The sequence below is a fragment of the Pistacia vera genome, unplaced genomic scaffold (assembly GCF_008641045.1).
Source record: "Pistacia vera cultivar Batoury unplaced genomic scaffold, PisVer_v2 Contig50, whole genome shotgun sequence".
Classification (NCBI taxonomy): Eukaryota; Viridiplantae; Streptophyta; class Magnoliopsida; order Sapindales; family Anacardiaceae; genus Pistacia; species Pistacia vera.
This window is the reverse complement of record NW_022196335.1, coordinates 297,778-317,660: the sequence shown is the minus strand read 5'-3', so window position 1 is coordinate 317,660 and position 19,883 is coordinate 297,778. Positions and strand designations below refer to the sequence as shown.

The 19,883-nt window shown below is 33.9% G+C and overlaps 1 protein-coding gene and 1 long non-coding RNA gene across 11 annotated transcripts; both read right to left on the bottom strand.

The window, feature by feature from the left end:
• Positions 1-1,062: 1,062 nt before the first annotated feature.
• Positions 1,063-4,482, bottom strand: LOC116105567. 10 transcript variants are annotated; one of them, XM_031391970.1, is made up of 5 exons: positions 4,115-4,482; positions 3,151-3,164; positions 3,002-3,066; positions 2,760-2,861; positions 1,063-1,280 (listed from the first exon to the last, which is right to left on the bottom strand). In XM_031391970.1, exons 1-5 carry the CDS (start codon positions 4,168-4,170, stop codon positions 1,131-1,133), a joined length of 387 nt encoding a protein of 128 aa, XP_031247830.1. In that variant the 5' UTR covers positions 4,171-4,482; the 3' UTR covers positions 1,063-1,130. The 10 variants fall into 10 exon arrangements, 9 of the variants coding, with proteins under 9 accessions (XP_031247830.1, XP_031247827.1, XP_031247828.1 ...); XM_031391967.1 differs by having other exon boundaries at positions 3,002-3,164; XM_031391968.1 differs by having other exon boundaries at positions 1,063-1,231; positions 3,002-3,164.
• Positions 4,483-17,472: 12,990 nt separating this feature from the next.
• On the bottom strand, positions 17,473-19,226 carry LOC116105486. The gene is made up of 3 exons (XR_004124089.1): positions 19,179-19,226; positions 18,221-18,371; positions 17,473-17,694 (listed from the first exon to the last, which is right to left on the bottom strand). It is a non-coding gene; the product is annotated as an uncharacterized LOC116105486 (long non-coding RNA).
• Between the last annotated feature and the right edge of the window lie 657 nt (positions 19,227-19,883).

Below are 19,883 nucleotides of genomic sequence, written 5' to 3'. Positions count from 1 at the left end.
TTGAGCTGAGAAATTTTTGAAAGGTCCTTTATCTGGAATTTCCCCTTTTAACCTATCGCGAGACACGTTAAAATGCTTGAGACATACGAGTGCTTCCATCGACTTCGGAATTTTTCCAAAGAGAGATTGTTATTTGACAATTCCAAGGATTCCAAGCTCCTTAGAGTGTCGAATGTGTTAGGGATGGAGCCTTAAAATCTATTATACGCCAAAGATAGAGTAACTAGATTTATAAGACCTTCCATGGTGATTGGTATCTCACCGGATTATAGATTTCTTGATAAATCTAGATCTATCAAGACCCTCAAATTTTGTATATCTAAAGGGAGAGAACTAGTTAAAGAATTTGATGACAAGTTTGGATGCAAGATATATGTAAGATTATATAAGGATGTCGGTATGTACGAGGTGAATTTGTCGAAGCCCAATTGTAGATTTCTCAGAGAAACCAAACTTTCCAAGCACGTGGGTAAGTTTCCAGAGAGCTTATTATTGTTTAACTACTACAAGAATTTAGGCTTCTCACAACAATATAATTTGTTATGATAAATATTAACATTGTGACAATTTTGCTAATGTGATGAATTGTATTGATCATCAGGTTTATCATAATAAGCTCGTACTCTTAAATACATAATGACGAAAGAGTGTTTAATCACCATAATCTAATTATTTATTGTGACAATAATAATTTGTCACTTTAAACTAGTTTATTTTAATAAATTATTTGTGCCAATAGAAAATAATTTTTTTCATTACATTAATATTTTATCACAATTGATTTACATTTAAAGACCAAATGATAAGTTTTATGATAAGAAAATAATATATTATGCCAAAATTGATTTTGTCAAAATTTTGAATAATGGCCAAATTATTTGCTCATAATTTTAATAGGGACAGAAATTTATTTGTCATTGAGTTTATTGTGACAACATTATTTTGTCACACGTTTGTTTATATAACAATATTATTTGTCAAAAATTGTATAATGACAAAAATAATTTTGTAAAAAATTTAATAACATGACAAATAATTTTTAACACAAATATTTTTACGCGACAAATTTTTTATTATCAAAATAGTATAGGCATGACAAATATTATTTATCATCTCAATAATGATAATTTCTAAAGGCAGCTGATATTTAAAAGAGTCCAGAAACGAACTTTATCTTCATCCTCTGCATTTTCCTCTTCTTTGGCCTTCTCTCCCTCTTCTTCATCTGGTTCTGAGTAAAGATTGATAAACACCGTTAAGCTGGTTATCTTAATCTCCTCCCACACAAATGAGAGGAAAACAGCATATAATGAGGGCAGGATTCAATAATTTAATTTAAGTCACAGTACTATGTTAGTTACGATATCAATAACTATGACCAAGAAAATCAATAACTTCTTTTTTGACAAGGAGATCATCAACCTTTCTTACAAGTCACAAAATCTAGAACTTGGGGCCACTGCAGGTCCACAAACTTGGTAGTCAGTACAACATTCAAGCAGGTCACTACAATTTGTACATAGAATTGAGATTTGCAAGGAGTTCAAAGTTTTTACATTATTCTTTTCAATATCACTTTCAAGTTCTAAAAGCTGGAAGGTACACAAAAAAGGGCTTATTACCCACCAGTAAAATAGCCAAAAGGAAAAAGTACATATGTTCCTATTTGTCTTACACATAAATCAACAATTATGGATAAAACGACAAACCAAATATAAAACCATATTAGCAAATCTTCTCCTAGCAACATAACAGAGATCATAAAATGCAACCCTTAAAGGGCCCTCCCCTCGTGGACATCTCCCATAGAAAACCTACTAGCATCTCCAACATTTAAAAATAAAAAGTAAGCTGCCATAAGTTCCCCCAACTAAGCCCAAATTCTTTCTACACATCCAATCCAAATGAACTATTAATCACTTCAGTACACCAATCTAATGTGAGACAAAAAGAGAAAGGAGGAGAAGAGGGAAAACGAATAAGAAGATTATAAATTTAAATGGGATGAACCATAAATTACTAAGAAAAGAGAAGCAAAAAGGAGAGAATTTGCAGAGAAGGGAAGAATTTAAAGAAAGCAAGAAGTAGAAATAATTCGTGCACATAATTATTTATGTCATTAGTTTATTCTATTCTCCGCAAAGAAACATAAGGCCCACTCATAATGACAAAAGCCCTACACGAAAGGAAATCTAAATTTACTCTAAATTAGTAATGCAAATGCTATTTAAAAGAAAATCATATCAAGAGAACCAAATACCTCAAACAAGAAATATCCCTAAGTAAAATATTTCCCTAAAAATATAATGAAACTTGGAGTATTGATTTTACGTCACAACCACTTGTGCTGCTCTGTACTTCACATTTTAAGTTGTCTCCAACCTATTAATCTCCAAAGAAATTTTTCAAAAGCACTTGGGTCTTAATTAAACGAAATTAGTATCTAATTTATGTAGCTCCACACTATAATGGTTTAAGAATATTTTTATTTCCACAGATTAGCACTTACATTCATCGTGCCAACAACTCTATGTGAATCCTCTCTTAAATTTCTCAAAACACAAAGCACCAGAAACAATATGATACAGTGAGAACAAACTTAGCATCATAAATGAACTTGAAACTTGAAATTCTTGCAAACATGCCAGACTCTTGATAAAGTGAAAATATGATGCAAATATATCTTTGCACAAGTGTCATAAAAAATAATTCACAAACCAATCATGGAAGTACTAAACAAAAGTGTTCAGGATTAACACCTCAAATTTCTGGTCTTCGTGAATTTTTACCATATCTGATTGATCTTCTCCATCTTTATAGCAATCAGCATGTGGATCCTCTATAGCCTTCCCCTGACCCAACTAGATAGTACACAAAATCCATCATCATCAATTGCTTCAGTTAAACAACAAGCTTGAGCTAATATTATTTTTCTAACCACAGAAGAACTAGTTTGAAACAAATAGTAAAAGAAAAAAATTGTTGTCAATGGAGAACCAACAGGTGATGCAACTAAATCCAAAGAGCAATTCAACTCTTCAAGATCACTCTCCAGTCTGTTGGAATCTGCAAACTCAAATACCCACAGATGGATACTGAGTACGAAATTGTGTAAATATATGTGCAACCCAGGTATATAAAATACCTCACCTTCTACACAGGATCTGTAAGAGACTCGATTTCATTAGAGATTTTACTACTTTCAGCCTCCACAGTAATATCACTCCATCTATATTTATGCAAAAGTGGTACCTCGAATAACTGACAAAGTATTAAGGTATCTGCATCGAAATTGTTTACCCAAAATTACATTCGGTTCATTTTATACCGACAAAGTATTAACTATGTTTTAGAGTTCCGGATGATAACAGAGTTTCATATGCTCAAGAGATTCTACAAATTAAGTTTACCATTCTATAGATGTTTATGCACTCAGATTACAGAAACTGATGAATTTGAGGAAATTGTGCATCAGATTCTAAATCCTTCAACTGTTAATCCTGCTCGGAAATTAATCTCCCTTGGTAACACCAAGTAATTGTTATAGCAGGGCCATAAAAAAGGTTTCTGTTTTCAAGTGTTCTCTTTTACTTGTATAAACTAAGATTTAGAGAAGCAGTTGGGCTTAAATTTGGTAAAAAAAAATGAACATGTGCACGTGTTGGCATTGTCTCTAATGCATGAAATGGTGAGGCCACGAAAGCCATGAATCAATCTGCTGTTTCTGCCACCTATATGTTTAACACAAAAACACAGAACATGAGCTGATAGAAACAGAAATGCTAGCTAACACAGAAGGCAGACGTATTAAAGGGAGGAAGTATAGTTCACTGCAACGACAAGTGTGGCTGTCCTGTTCTAGGTCCCGGTGGTCTGACTTGCAGGCCAATCGCATTCCCATTTTCTTTACTTGGAAATACTTTAAATACCCAATTTAAATCAATTATACACAGAAAAAATAACTGACAAAGTATTAAACCTCCAAAAAAATATTCAAGAAACAACACCAAACGAAAAGAACCATACAAACCAATAAAATTTGCATTAAAACTAAAGTAAGATAACAAAAAAACTGAAGTTTCAAAAAATAAAAAATAAAATCTTGATTAGATACCTTAAGAGAGAAACTAAGCGCAACTGAAGGGTAATAACGAAGCACACTACTGCCATTGCCTCCCCAAAGAGATAAAAGGCCTTCTTCTTGGACTATACGGACAATACAATCAAGCATACCCTTAGATTTTCTTCATCCACTCCCAACAATGGCCAGGCTGCTGTCTTGGGTCTGCAACAACAATTTCGTTCCCTCGATTGGGCCCACAATCGTGTGCACTACACCGCCCATAGCCACCCCCGCCAGTAGATCATGGTGAAAGTTGCTCAACCATTTGTACGGCGATGATAATTTTGACCCACGCTTTTCTGGGTCCTCATCATCTTGGCCCCTTCTTGAAAACTCTTTGTTTGTATAAGCTAAAAATATCAAAGTGGAAATTGGGAACTAGGGATTGGGCATTAGGTTGGGTTTATATAAGAATGGGTTTTTAGTAATTAATTCAAAAAAATTGGTTATTTCTTTAGTTCATTATTTTTTTAACTAATTTTTCAGTTATCATTAATTCATGAATAATGTTATACATACATCATTTTTATACAACATTTATCATACAATATTATGTGGCTAGATATGATTGAGTAAAAGTTTAATTTTAACTTTAAATTAGCCAATCATATCTTGCCACTTAATGTTGTATGGAAAATATTGTATGAAAATGATGTATGTGTAGTATTACTCTTAATTCATTAGTATATTTCATATTTTGTAAACCATATTTAGTAGCTAAAATTTTAGTTGCCACGTTAATTTAAAACTAATTTTTTAGCTGTCAAATAAATGATAATTTTTTTTTTAATGATAAATAATTCTTTTGTGATAAATTAATTTGTAATTATAACATGTATAGTGACTAAAGTTTCTGATGACATATATGTTGTCACAATAAATAATTTATCTAGACGCTTAAATTTTGACTTAAACATTTTGTTATTAATATCTCAATTTCAGCATCTATTATGACAATTTTTTTTTGTAATACTAAATAAATTCTTTTGTGATAAAATAATTTGTAGTTATAGCATGTAAAACTAAATCTAGTGACTAAAATGTTTTATGACAAAATATGTTTGTCACAATAAATAATTTTCCTAGGCGCCAAAATTTGACGCAAAAAAATTTTGACGAAATATTATGATCAAAATGTTTTTCTTCACTATATTTCTTATGGGTATCTTTGTTGTGATAAAATATTATAACAATTATTTTTTTTAGTCGCTGTATATTTTTTTTGTCATACTTAACGTGATATTTTTTTTTTTTTTTGTCATAATACATATGTTACTCGTAACAAAATAACATGTGATAAAATCAATTTTGTCACAATATAATATATTTTTTGTAGTGACTAGAGCTGGTCAAGGACCAGTCCCAAGCAACCTCGGGCCTGGGCCCGTTTGGGATTGGTCCTTTTGGGATTGGTCCCAAGTGGGACCAGTCGCTCATGGGCCTGGACCGGTCCCAAGCCCATGAGCAATTTTAGGACTCAGACCGGTCCTATGGGCCTGAAATTTTTATTTTTCCCCCTGATCTTTTTTTATATTTTAGGGGCGAAACGAAATTTTGTAGGAGATTTTTAGTATTTTTCAGGGGTAGCTTTGTAAGTTTCTAAAAGTTTAATTAATTTTAAAAAATAATAAATAAATTAATAATTAATTTTAACATAAATGTAATATTCACATTTCACACATTCACGCTTCACAAATAAACAATTAAATAATTTTTTTATTAAATTATTTATCTTCATCGTTAACAATATTTACATCATTCAAATCTGTATTCTTAAAGAGTTCGAGTAGTTTGGGATCTTCAGGGTGTTGTTGTAGTTAGGACTGTAAACGAGCAGAGCCAGCTCGGCTTGACTCGACTCGGTAAAAGCTCGTTTAGAGCTCGGCTCGATAAGGCTCGGTTCGACTCGACTCGAACTCGGTTCGTTAATCGAGTCGAGTTTGAACACAGTGAAGCTCGGCTCGTGGGCTCGCGAGCCTGGCTCGACTCGATTAAGCACTGTACACTTCACAGGGTGTTTTGGTGATTTTTTAAACTATTATGTATTAGACTGATATTTTCCAGTGAAAAAAGTTTTAAAAAATGACAGTTTCCCCCCAAACTGCAAATTTGAAATAACATGATTTCCCTATATCTTCTCTCACTTTCTTTTCGTTTCGTCTTTTAGGGTTTTGGTTCTAATAATTTCTCCGCCTCAGTAAGTTCGCATCGGTTCGACTCTAAGTGGATTCTATTTTCTTCGTTCGCTGCTTATCAAATTTTCGATTGCTGTCTTCTTCTTTGACTACTTACTATTTTCGGCTTGTTCAATTTGCGCTTGGTCTTTTTAGACTAATTTTTCTTTGTTTGGGTTTTTTCGATGATAATAAATACGAATTTAAGGTTTTCTTTTTGTCATAATTGATGTGTTGACTTTTCTCGATGTGCAGGTGATATTTGAACTTTGGTTTCTACAAGGAAGATGGAAGATTGATTCTTTTATTTTATGAGTTTTGTTTGATGAAATTTGTGTGGGATTTTTAAACTGGGGTGGAATTTGAGAATTTTTAATTGGATTATAGCAGTTATTTGTCTTTTGTTTTGTCTTGAGTTAAGTTGGTCTTCAATTTTTTTTCTCTCAACTAAGTTTTAGTAAAATTGGGTATGTGCTTTCTGGTAAATCATAAGGGCTCGCAAGCCTTATCGAGCTGGACTCGAGCTCGAGTCTCAATTTTGAGGCTCGCCAGGCTCAAGCTCGAGCTCGACACTGTTGTAAACGAGCTGAGCTCGATAAGTCAAAAGCTCGGCTCGGCTCGTTTACACCCCTAGTTGTAGTCTTCTTTTTGCATGAGTCCAATCCCGTAAACACGTTATCACTTCAATCATCTCATTGGTTAAAGAACATCTTCTGTCTTCAACAATCCGGCCACTGGTTGAAAATGTTGACTTGAATGCAATTGTTGAAACCGGCACAGATAAAATGTCACGTGCCATTTGGGCTACAATGGGGAATCAGCTTTCATGTTAGTTCCACCATTGAAGAATATCCATGTCACATTTCTCCTTCATCGTCATAAAGTACAGGTCCACTTGTAGGTAGCAATTCAGCTCATTTGGTCCATGTATGTACGAGTTGGAGCTGCTACTTTCGCCATGTTCTATATACGTCCACTTGCTCGATCCTTGATGGAGGTCTGCATCAGGGTCCTGATCGTCTCTCCTGAACGTTCTACTTCCACTTCTATTGTACCTATTCTCATATAAAGAAAAAATGCTATCCAATTTTTGTTTAAAGTCAATCAAATGAGACGTATAATCATGTCCTAAATGCTTGCCTAACTTAGTAATTATACAGTTAACTACGTGTAATTTAAACCTAGGATCTACAACAAGGCCTAATCCATATAAGAATGGAATATCTAACCAATATTTCTCATATTTTTCTTCCATCTTTAAAACAATTCCCTTAAAACATTATTATATCTATATTTAGCAAAAGTTTTAGCAAATTGAAGTAAAATATCTAACACTAACTTAGTAGTTCGATAATAAATACCACTTATGTATTAGTAGATCATAAAATTTTTTAAGAAATGAATAAAAAAGTTCACAAACTGCCCAATCATCATAGTTGACAACTTCCTTTGGATAGTGCTTTCGGTTGACGAAATCTGTAATTTGTTTTGCGGTTGGCAAAGCTTTTTCCAACATCAAGTAGGTGGAGTTCCAACGGATAGGCATGTCCGTACATAACTTCAAAGGTAGAACCGATGGGTCCTCTTGCTTATAATATTTGACGTACTCCTGCTATCTTTTATTGCTACCGCCGACGATAAATCCGATAGTCATGCGCACACTCTCCATCTTTGAATGTATAGCATCTAAACCTGCTTTAACTATCAAATTTGATGATGTGGCAAGCACATCTGTAGTGAAAAATTTTGCCTTCACTGTGCAGATCCAATCTCTTTTCAAATAAAGAGATTGTCACGGTGTTAGCAGCTACATTATCAAGCGTTAGCGCTACAACTCTATCAATTAATAAATATTCTTGCAAAATTTTAAGAATTGTAAAATAAATAGTTTCAGCACTATGTTTTTCATATAATGGTTTAAAACCCATCAATTTTTGTTGTAAACCCCAATTATGATCTAAGATGTATTGTGACAGTTAAAAAATCAGTTTTTGATCTACAAGCCCATATGTCTGATGTAAGTGCAATAGATATATTCCTAAAATTTTGAAATTCGTTTTTAAGTTTATTATTTATTTTGTTATAAAGTTTTAGTATATCTCTTCTACTTGTACTTCTACTAATAGGGGTATGTGTTGGACAAAATGCAGTTTTAATCATGTGAATAAAATAAGGATTTTCAGATAAACAAATGGGAGAGTCCGTAGTAACTATGAATCTTGCTATTTCCTCTCGTGCAACATTTGCATTGTATTGTCATGTTGAGAGAGTTGAGAATTGTGGATTAAAATTAAGTTAAATTTGAATTTGTCTACTTGATTTGGTTGAAGATGTACTGGGCAACTACATTATTTGGGGGTGCTTCTTCTCCACGTGTCGTCGTATCGTCGAAGTCCCCTTCTCAGCGCTAATAATGGTTCCACATAAATTACATACCCCACACGATTTTTCCCCCTCCCTATTTGTCTTTGGCCGTTTTGATTTGGTGAAGTGTTGCCACACATTGGACACGACCCTCTTTGACGGTCGGGGGGGTTGGGCTATGCCTATGCCCGTTGACTCGCAGCTCACATGTGTTTGGCTGCACCTCGTCCCGATCGAATATGGTTGTGGAATTGCAGTTGCTGCCTCTGGAGGAAAGGGTGAAAATGGATTGAACCCTTCCATTTCTTCGGTGGATGGAACGTAAAACTCATTTGCGAATGATCCTCCGAATGCATCATTTCGAGAATCCGTAATGAATTTATGATAAAATAATAAATAATTAAAATGAAAAGAAATCAAATAATAATATGAATAAGAGATGATATTGAAAAATAGAAAAATATAAATAAATAAATAAATAATATGAATAAATTATAAATATAAATATAAATTGAATGAGAATTTGATTGGAGATTCAGAGTAGAGAGATTGAAAGAATGAGAGATTGAGTGGTGCGGAAAAAATAAAAGATTTTAGGGTTATTTATAGAGTAACACCCCCCCCCCCCCCCAAAAAAAAAAAAATCACCGTTGGCTTATAAAGAAAGTAAATTTTTTTTAGAAATTTTTTTTATAAAATTTCCTTTTAACCCCTACAATTTATGTTTATTTCAAAATTTATAGGAGGTTTTACGTAATTGTACAAGGGACTAAAACAAAAAAGTTTAAAAAAATTTGGGCCTAGGCCCGAGCCTTAGAGGAGGGCCCAATGGAGGGACCGGGCCCTCCTCCTTAGGACCGGGTTTTTGGGTTGGACCCAGTCCCAAATGCCCACCTTTAGTAGTGACTGTAAGTCAATTAGGCTCTTTCATTGGCAAACTTCATATGGGATGGATCCCTGCAGATTACTATTTTGGAGGAATAAACATTGGTGTGTATTGTATATGTAAAACCCCCCTCCAGTCAGGTATCCTCTGAATATCCCTCAAAGAGAATCCCGAGGATACATGTCTGAAGAACGAGTTGTATTTAGAAAAAATATGTATAAGGATAGTAATAATAATATCCAAAACATGCATATAAAATGTCTAAACTATTTTTCGGTTATCATTATATATTTTCATATTTTGTAAACCATATTTAGTAGCTAAAATTTTAGTTGCCACGTTAATTTAAAACTAATTTTTTAGTTGCAATAAATGATAATTTTGTTTTTTAGATAAATAATTCTTTGTGTGACAATTGTTTTGTAATTATATCATGTATAGTGACTAAAGTTTCTGATGACAAATATATTTGTCACATAATAATTATCTAAATGCTTAAATTTTGACTCAAACATTTTGTCATTAATACTCAATTCAGCATCATTATCAATTTTTTTTTGTAATTAAATAAATTCTTTTGTGATAAAATAATTTGTAGTTATAGCTGTAAAACTAATCTAGTGACTAAAATGTTTTATGACAAAATATGTTTGTCACAATAAATAATTTTCCTAGGCGCCAAATTGACGCAAAAAAATTTGACGAAATATTATGATCAAATGTTTTCTTCACTATATTTCTATGGGTATCTTTGTTGTGATAAAATATTATAACAATTTTTGTTTTAGTCGCTGTATATTTTTTTTGTCATACTTAACTGTGATATTTTTTTTTTTTTTTGCATAATACATTGTTACTCGTAACAAAATAACATGTGATAAAATCAATTTTGTCACAATATAATAATTTTGTAGTGACTAGAGCTGGTCAAGGACCAGTCCCAAGCAACCTCGGCCTGGGCCCGTTGGGGATTGGTCCTTTTGGGATTGGTCCCAAGTGGACCAGTCGCTCATGGGCCTGGCCGGTCCCAGCCCATGAGCAATTTTAGGACTCAGACCGTTCCTATGGGCCTGAAATTTTTTTTTTCCCCCTGATCTTTTTTTATATTTAGGGGCGAAACGAAATTTTGTAGGAGATTTTTAGTATTTTTCAGGGGTAGCTTTGTAAGTTTCTAAAAGTTTAATTATTTTTTAAAAATTAAATATTAATAATAATTTTAACATAAAATGTAATATTCACATTTCACACATTCACGCTTCACAATAAACAATTAATAATTTTTTATTAATTATTTATCTTCATCGTAACATTTACATCATCAAATCTGTATTCTTAAAGAGTTCGAGTAGTTTGGGATCTTCAGGGGTGTTGTTGTAGTTAGGACTGTAAACGAGCAGAGCCAGCTCGGCTTGACTCGACTCGGTAAAAGCTCGTTTAGAGCTCGGCTCGATAAGGCTCGTTCGACTCGACTCGAACTCGGTTCGTTAACGAGTCGATTTTTGAACACAGTGAAGCTCGGCTCGTGGGCTCGCGAGCCTGGCTCGACTCGATTAGCACTGTACACTTCACAGGGTTTTTTGGTGATTTTTTAAACTTATGTATTAGACTGATATTTTCCAGTGAAAAAAGTTTTAAAAAAATGACAGTTTCCCCCCAAACTGCAAATTTGAAATACATGATTTCCCTATATCTTCTCTCACTTTCTTTTCGTTTCGTCTTTTAGGGTTTTGGTTCTAATAATTTCTCCGCCTCAGTAAGTTCGCATCGTTCGCACTCTAATTGGATTCTATTTTCTTCCGTTCGCTGCTTATCATTTTCGATTGCTGTCTTCTTCTTTGACTACTTACTATTTTCGGCTTTTTCAATTTGCGCTTGGTCTTTTTAGACTAATTTTTCTTTGTTTGGGTTTTTTTCGATGATATAAATACGAATTTAGGTTTCTTTTTTCATAATTGATGTGTTGACTTTTCTCGATGTGCAGGTGAATTGAACTTTGGTTTCTACAAGGAAGAGGAAGATTGATTCTTTTATTTATGAGTTTTGTTGATGAATTTTGTGTGATTTTTAAACTGGGGTGGAATTTGAGAATTTTTAATTGGTTATAGCATTATTTGTCTTTTGTTTTGTCTTGAGTTAGTTGGTCTTCAATTTTTTTTCTCACTATACTAGTTTTATAATTGGGTATGTGCTTTCTGGTAAATCATAAGGGCTCGCAAGCCTATCGAGCTGGACTCGAGCTCGAGTCTCAATTTTGAGGCTCGCCAGGCTCCTCGAGCTCGACACTGTGTAAACGAGCTGAGCTCGATAAGTCAAAAGCTCGGCTCGGCTCGTTTACACCCCTAGTTGTAGTCTTCTTTTGCATGAGTCCAATCCCGTAAACACGTTTATCACTTCAATCATCTCATTGGTTAAAAACATCTTCTGTCTTCAACATTCCGGCCACTGGTTGAAAATGTTGCTTGAATGCAATTGTTGAAACCGGCACAGATAAAATGTCACGTGCCATTTGGGCTACAATGGGGAATCAGCTTCATGTTAGTTCCACCATTGAAGAATATCCAGTCATTTCTCCTTCATCGTCATAAAGTACAGGTCCACTTGTAGGTAGCAATTCAGCTCATTTGGTCCATGTATGTACGAGTTGGAGCTGCTACTTTCGCCATGTTCTATATACGTCCACTTGCTCGATCCTTGATGGAGGTCTGCATCAGGGTCCTGATCCTATTTAAAAGAAAATCATATCAAGAGAACCAAATACCTCAAACAAGAAATATCCCTAAGTAAAATATTTCCCTAAAAATATAATGAAACTTGGAGTAGTGATTTTACGTCACAACCACTTGTGCTGTTCTATACTTCACATTTTAAGTTGTCTCCAACCTATTAATCTACAAAGAAATTTTTCAAAAGCACTTGGGTCTTAATTAAACGAAATTAGTATCTAATTTATGTAGCTCCACACTATAATGGTTTAAGAATATTTTTATTTCCACAGGTTAGCACTTACATTCATCGTGCCAACAACTCTATGTGAATCCTCTCTTAAATTTCTCAAAACACAAAGCACCAGAAACAATATGATACAGTGAGAACAAACTTAGCATCATAAATGAACTTGAAATTTGAAATTCTTGCAAACATGCCAGACTCTCGATAAAGTGAATATATGATGCAAATATATCTTTGCACAAGTGTCATAAAAAATAATTCACAAACCAATCATGGAAGTACTAAACAAAAGTGTTCAGGATTAACACCTCAAATTTCTGGTCTTCGTGAATTTTTACAATATCTGATTGATCTTCTCCATCTTTATAGCAATCAGCATGTGGATCCTCTATAGGCTTCCCCTGACCCAACTAGATAGTACACAAAATCCATCATCATCAATTGCTTCAGTTAAACAACAAGCAGAAGAACTAGTTTGAAACAAATAGTAAAAGAAAAAAATTGCTGTCAACGGAGAACCAACCGGTGATGCAACTAAATCCAAAGAGCAATTCAACTCTTCAAGATCACTCTCCAGTCTATTGGAATCTGCAAACTCAAATACCCACACATGGATTCTGAGTACGAAATTGTGTAAATATATGTGCAACCCAGGTATATAAAATACCTCACCTTCTACACGGGATCTGTAAGAGACTTGATTTCATTAGAGATTTTACTACTTTCAGCCTCCACAGTAATATCACTCCATCTATATTTATGCAAAAGTGGTACCTTGAATAACTGACAAAGTATTAAGGTATCTGCATTGAAATTGTTTACCCAAAATTACATTCGGTTCATTTTATACCGACAAAGTATTAAGTATGTATTAGAGTTCCGGATGATAACAGAGTTTCATATGCTCAAGAGATTCTACAAATTAAGTTTACCATTCTATAGATGTTTATGCACTCAGATTACAGAAACTGATGAATTTGAGGAAATTGTGCATCAGATTCTAAATCCTTCAACTGTTAATCCTGCTCGGAAATTAATCTCCCTTGGTAACACCAAGTAATTGTTATAGCAGGGCCATAAAAATGGTTTCTGTTTTCAAGTGTTTTCTTTTACTTGTATAAAACTAAGCTTTAGAGAACCAGTTGGGCTTAAATTTGGTAAAAAAAAAATGAACATTTGCACGTGTTGGCATTGTCTCTAATGCATGAAATGGTGAGGCCACGAAAGCCATGAATCAATCTGCTGTTTGTGCCACCTATGTGTTTAACACAAAAACACAGAACATGAGCTGATAGAAACAGAAATGCTAGCTAACACAGAAGGCAGACGTATTAAAGGGAGGAAGTATAGTTCACTGCAACGACAAGTGTGGCTGTCCTGTTCTAGGTCCCGGTGGTCTGACTTGCAGGCCAATCGCATTCCCATTTTCTTTACTTGGAAATACTTTAAATACCCAATTTAAATCAATTATACACAGAAAAAATAACTGACAAAGTATTAAACCTCCAAAAAAATATTCAAGAAACAACACCAAACGAAAAGAACCATACAAACCAATAAAATTTGCATTAAAACTAAAGTAAGATAACAAAAAAACTGAAGTTTCAAAAAATAAAAAATAAAATCTTGATTAGATACCTTAAGAGAGAAACTAAGCGCAACTGAAGGGTAATAACGAAGCACACTACTGCCATTGCCTCCCCAAAGAGATAAAAGGCCTTCTTCTTGGACTATACGGACAATACAATCAAGCATACCCTTAGATTTTCTTCATCCACTCCCAACAATGGCCAGGCTGCTGTCTTGGGTCTGCAACAACAATTTCGTTCCCTCGATTGGGCCCACAATCGTGTGCACTACACCGCCCATAGCCACCCCCGCCAGTAGATCATGGTGAAAGTTGCTCAACCATTTGTACGGCGATGATAATTTTGACCCACGCTTTTCTGGGTCCTCATCATCTTGGCCCCTTCTTGAAAACTCTTTGTTTGTATAAGCTAAAAATATCAAAGTGGAAATTGGGAACTAGGGATTGGGCATTAGGTTGGGTTTATATAAGAATGGGTTTTTAGTAATTAATTCAAAAAAATTGGTTATTTCTTTAGTTCATTATTTTTTTAACTAATTTTTCAGTTATCATTAATTCATGAATAATGTTATACATACATCATTTTTATACAACATTTATCATACAATATTATGTGGCTAGATATGATTGAGTAAAAGTTTAATTTTAACTTTAAATTAGCCAATCATATCTTGCCACTTAATGTTGTATGGAAAATATTGTATGAAAATGATGTATGTGTAGTATTACTCTTAATTCATTAGTATATTTCATATTTTGTAAACCATATTTAGTAGCTAAAATTTTAGTTGCCACGTTAATTTAAAACTAATTTTTTAGCTGTCAAATAAATGATAATTTTTTTTTTAATGATAAATAATTCTTTTGTGATAAATTAATTTGTAATTATAACATGTATAGTGACTAAAGTTTCTGATGACATATATGTTGTCACAATAAATAATTTATCTAGACGCTTAAATTTTGACTTAAACATTTTGTTATTAATATCTCAATTTCAGCATATATTATGACAATTTTTTTTTTTGTAATAATAAATAAATTCTTTTGTGATAAAATAATTTGTAGTTATAGCATGTAAAACTAAATCTAGTGACTAAAATGTTTTATGACAAAATATGTTTGTCACAATAAATAATTTTCTTAGGCGCTAAAATTTGACGCAAAAAAATTGTGACGAAATATTATGATCAAAATGTTTTTCTTCACTATATTTCCTATGGGTATCTTTGTTGTGATAAAATATTATAACAATATTTTTGTTTTGGTCGCTGTATATTTTTTTTGTCATACTTAACGTGATATTTTTTTTTTTTTTTGTCATAATACATATATTACTCGTAACAAAATAACATGTGATAAAATCAATTTTGTCACAATATAATATATTTTTTGTAGTGACTAGAGCTGGTCAAGGACCAGTCCTAAGCAAGCCCGGGCCTGAGCCCGTTTGGGACTGATCCTTTTGGGATTGGTCCCAAGAAGGATCAGTCCCAAGTGGGACCAGTAGCTCATGGGCCTGGACCGGTCCCAGGCCCATGAACAATTTTAGGACTCGAACCAGTCCTATGGGCCTAAAAAATTTATTTTTCCCCCCTGATCTTTTTTTTATATTTTAGGGGCGAAACGAAATTTTGTAGGGGATTTTTAGTATTTTCAGGGGTAGATTTGTAAGTTTCTAAAAGTTTAATTAATTTTAAAAAATAATAAATAAAATAATAATTAATTTTAACATAAATATAATATTCTCGTTTCACACATTCACGCTTCACAAATAAACAATTAAATAATTTTTTTAATTAAATTATTCATCTTCATCGTTAACAATATTTATATCATTTAAATTTATATTCCTAAAGAGTTCGAGTAGTTCGGGATCTTCAAGGTGTTGTTATAGTCTTCTTTTTGCATGAGTCCAATCTCGTAAACACGTTATCACTTCAATCATCTCATCGGTTAAAGAACATCTTCTATCTTCAACAATCTGGCCACTCGTTGAAAATGTTGACTTGAATGCAATTGTAGAAACTGACATAGATAAAATGTCACATGCCATTTGGGCTACAATAGGGAATTGACTTTCATGTTAGTTCCACCATTGAAGAATATTCATGTCATGTTTCTCCTTCATCGTCATAAAGGACATGTCCACTTGTAGGTAGCAATTCAGCTCATTTGGTCCATATATGTACGGGCTGGGGCTACTACTTTTGCCATGTTCTATATACGTCCACTTGCTCGATCCTTGATGGAGGTCTGCATCAAGGTCCTGATCGTCTCTCCTGAACGTTCTACTTCCACTTCTATTGTACCTATTCTCATATAAAGAAAAAATGCTATCCAATTTTTGTTTAAAGTTAATCAAATAAGACGTATAATCATGTCCTAAATGCTCGCCTAACTTAGTAATTATACAGTTAACTACGTGTAGACCTAGCAAAATGGGTGGGTGGGCCGGATACGGGCTGGGTCAAACGGGTACGGGCCAAACGGGTACGGGTCCTTATACAGGTCGAGATATACGGGTCCAAAATATTGGACCCGTGCCCTACCCTATACGGGTATGGGTGGACCCGCCGGGTGGACCCGTTTTCTCTCTCTCCAGATTTTAGTTTTTCTTTCACCCATAATAGTTTTCAATTATAACAGTTACACCCCAGAATTCCTACAATTTTAATTTTTTACATTTACGCCCCCTAAATCAACTACTCTAAATTTAATTCAATTTAATATATAAACAAATAGGAACCAAAATAAACAAATAACACATAAACAAACAATAACATATAATACAAAACTGCAAATACCAACCAAAATAAACAAATATAAAATCACTAATCAATTGAATTGAATACAAAATACAAAATAAGCTCTCAAAGCAAGTTGAATTGAATTTGCCACCTTCAGCAAGCCAGAATAATAGTAATCTTGTTGCTGCAAAACAGTTTTCAAATAAATTAGAAACGGTAGCCTCTAGGCCAAATGAGATGGTGGCAAGGAACATGAATCTGATGCAGCCTTTACCTCCAAAGCAGCTTACTAGAAGGTACAACTACAACCAAAAGGGTTGCTTGTTTCCTTCTGTATAAAAACCAATGTACTGTACAGAAATATTTACACAAGCTATGAGATGGATGTTGATAATTACATTGTGATCAACTAGGAAATGAGATTAAATGTTTACATTGGAATAGGAAATGTCAAAAGAGAAAACAAGATAAGGCAACTTCCCCTTTGGCTTTTTCTCTGCACATGTGCACAAAATTCCATCCCCACCACACCCAGATATGCCAAGCTTTTTCTACTGTTTTTCTTGTTCTTGTGGGTAGAGTACCTTATGTCATACACAAATCAAATGAAACGTATATCTGCCACTGGAGCTGATGACGTATGTACACTCAACATAACAACAAAAATTGCCTCTGCAAAATTTTCACTACTCTGCTTCAAAGGAGATTTGTCATTTGTTTTTAAACTCTCGCATTACTTCAAATTTTTGCCACCAAAAACAGCTGTTGTTACATGCTCGAATCTGCAGGAAAAAAACAGCAAATCCCATGTCTATTTGTAGTTGGTCTCTAATTCTCGGCTTTAATTTTTGTCACGAAATCTGAAAAACAGCAATAAATCATACTATCTCAGCAAGTTCTTTGAGGAAATTATTTCATGATTTTACCAAAACAAGCATAATAAAATATCATGAGCTGAGAAAAAAATTGCTATCAGATAATCATTACTGCCTAAAGAAGAAATACACCAAAGAATCATAAATACAACCGCAAACATCACGGTCAGATACAATACAAGTATACTTGTTAAAAATGTAGGCAAAAAAAAGGATGTAAAAGATGGGCACATTGTTATTATTTATATTGCAAGCAAACAGTACAAGTATACTTGACAATGATGAGCAAATATGATGTTCCTGATCTAACTTCAAATATATTCAAGAACCAATAAAAATATGGAGGAATTAAGGTCGCTTCAGAGATAACTTGCAGGCATTTATATATGGATAAACATTCAGTAAGTCAATCAATAATGCAATTTAAAAACAAATAATTTACAAATCAAGAGACTGAGCTTCAGGATAAGCAGAACTTGGAGAAAAACCTGATGAAACGTGTACAACATACCTCATTACAGAATAATTTGCCTATTGCTTTAGGCTCATAGCATTTGCAGGCAATTTACATGCTAATGAAGAGTTTCTGGTCACAGACTAAAGCAGGACACAATCTTTCATCTGAACCTACTACACATGACAGCAAAGAAGTCCCGCCAATGCTGGTAGAAAAACAAATCGGATTATTGCACATTAAAAACAACTTAACAGGGAAAACGAACTTGCTAATTTTAAGTAAGAAAGCATGATATAATAATAAGCTAAGCAAACATGAAACTACCCTCTTGCTCTATACTAGCACATTGTGTTTGAAGAAAGACAAAAATGTAAGCTTTAAGTTCTTAATATAGTATTTCCACTCTAGCCACGACTTAAAATAAGCAAACTTATATAATAAAATATCATACTATCTTAGCAAATTCTTTGAGGAAATTATTTCATGATTTTACCAAAACAGGCATAATAAAATATCATGAGCTGAGAAAAAAATTGCTATCAGATAATCATTACACAGATCTACGAGCTGAAACACATTCAAGAAACTCAACGAATGCACACTGGTATTCCACACTTGCAAATGCAACCCAACACAAACACACTCAACGAAAACAACTCTACACAGATCGATGTACAAGGAAAGCTCAACCAAACAACAATATAAGTGTAAACAATTTTAATCTCACAAACAAAAATTAAAATACAAAATCAATAAATAGAATAATTCTTCAACTTTTAGCATCCAATTCTTCAATAAATACAAAATCAAATGAGAGCAAAAATACGCAGTAACCTACATTAACCGTTCAAACAAAAGAGAAAACACAAAATGTGTCAAAAAAACAAAAACAAACACATAAAATTTGAAAGAAAAAACGGAAAAACCAAGGCAAAATACAGGAAATGTGTATAAACACATTCTCCGTCACAGATCTACGAGCTGAAACACATTCAAGAGAAAATGAGCTTACTAAGGTAATAGGAGCTCCAAGAACTGGAGTTTAGGAGATGACAAGCCGATGGCCCAGTCCCGACGACGTGAGAGAGACGAGATGACTAGCCGATGAGGATGAGTGAGGGCGACTGGCGACTGGGGACTGGCGACTGTGGTACTGGGAATGGGAATGACAGACTAGATGAATGAATCAGGTGAGGTACTGATGACTGACGAGTGACGATTAATCGAAGAGGGAGTTGAGGTACGAAGAAGATGGCAAAGAGGGAGGTATGAAGAAGATGGCAAAGAGATTGAGATTGAGAGGATGAATTGTTATGTTGAAGATTGAGAAAGATGAGAGGCGGCATAGAGAGTTACTGAGTTAGACTTAGAGGGGTTAGGGTTAGGGATTTGAAAAACGGGTACCCGCGGGTGCCCACGGGTTCACCCACATAACCCGTTAGTATACGGGCCGGGTACGGATACGGGTCCAAAAAAAAGGGTTTAATATATTGGACCCGTACCCTATATTTTTTACCGGGGTACGGGTCGACCCGCGGGTCTAAACCCATTTTGCCAGGTCTAATTATGTGTAATTTAAACCTAGGATCTACAACAAGGCCTAATCCATATAAGAATGGAATATCTAACCAATATTTCTCATATTTTTCTTCCATCTTTAAAACAATTTCCCTTAAAACGTTATTATATCTATATTTAGCAAAAGTTTTAGCAAATT

Coding starts and splice junctions, on each gene's coding strand:
- LOC116105567 (XM_031391967.1), bottom strand. CDS start 4,170: ATGGCAGTAGTGTGCTTCGTTATTACCCTTCAGTTGCGCTTAGTTTCT. Junction 3,165..4,114: donor CGCTTAGTTTCTCTCTTAAG/GTATCTAATCAA, acceptor AGTCTCTTACAG/ATCCTGTGTAGAAGGTGAGG. Junction 1,281..2,759: donor ACGAAGACCAGAAATTTGAG/GTGTTAATCCTG, acceptor TCATTTGTGTGG/GAGGAGATTAAGATAACCAG.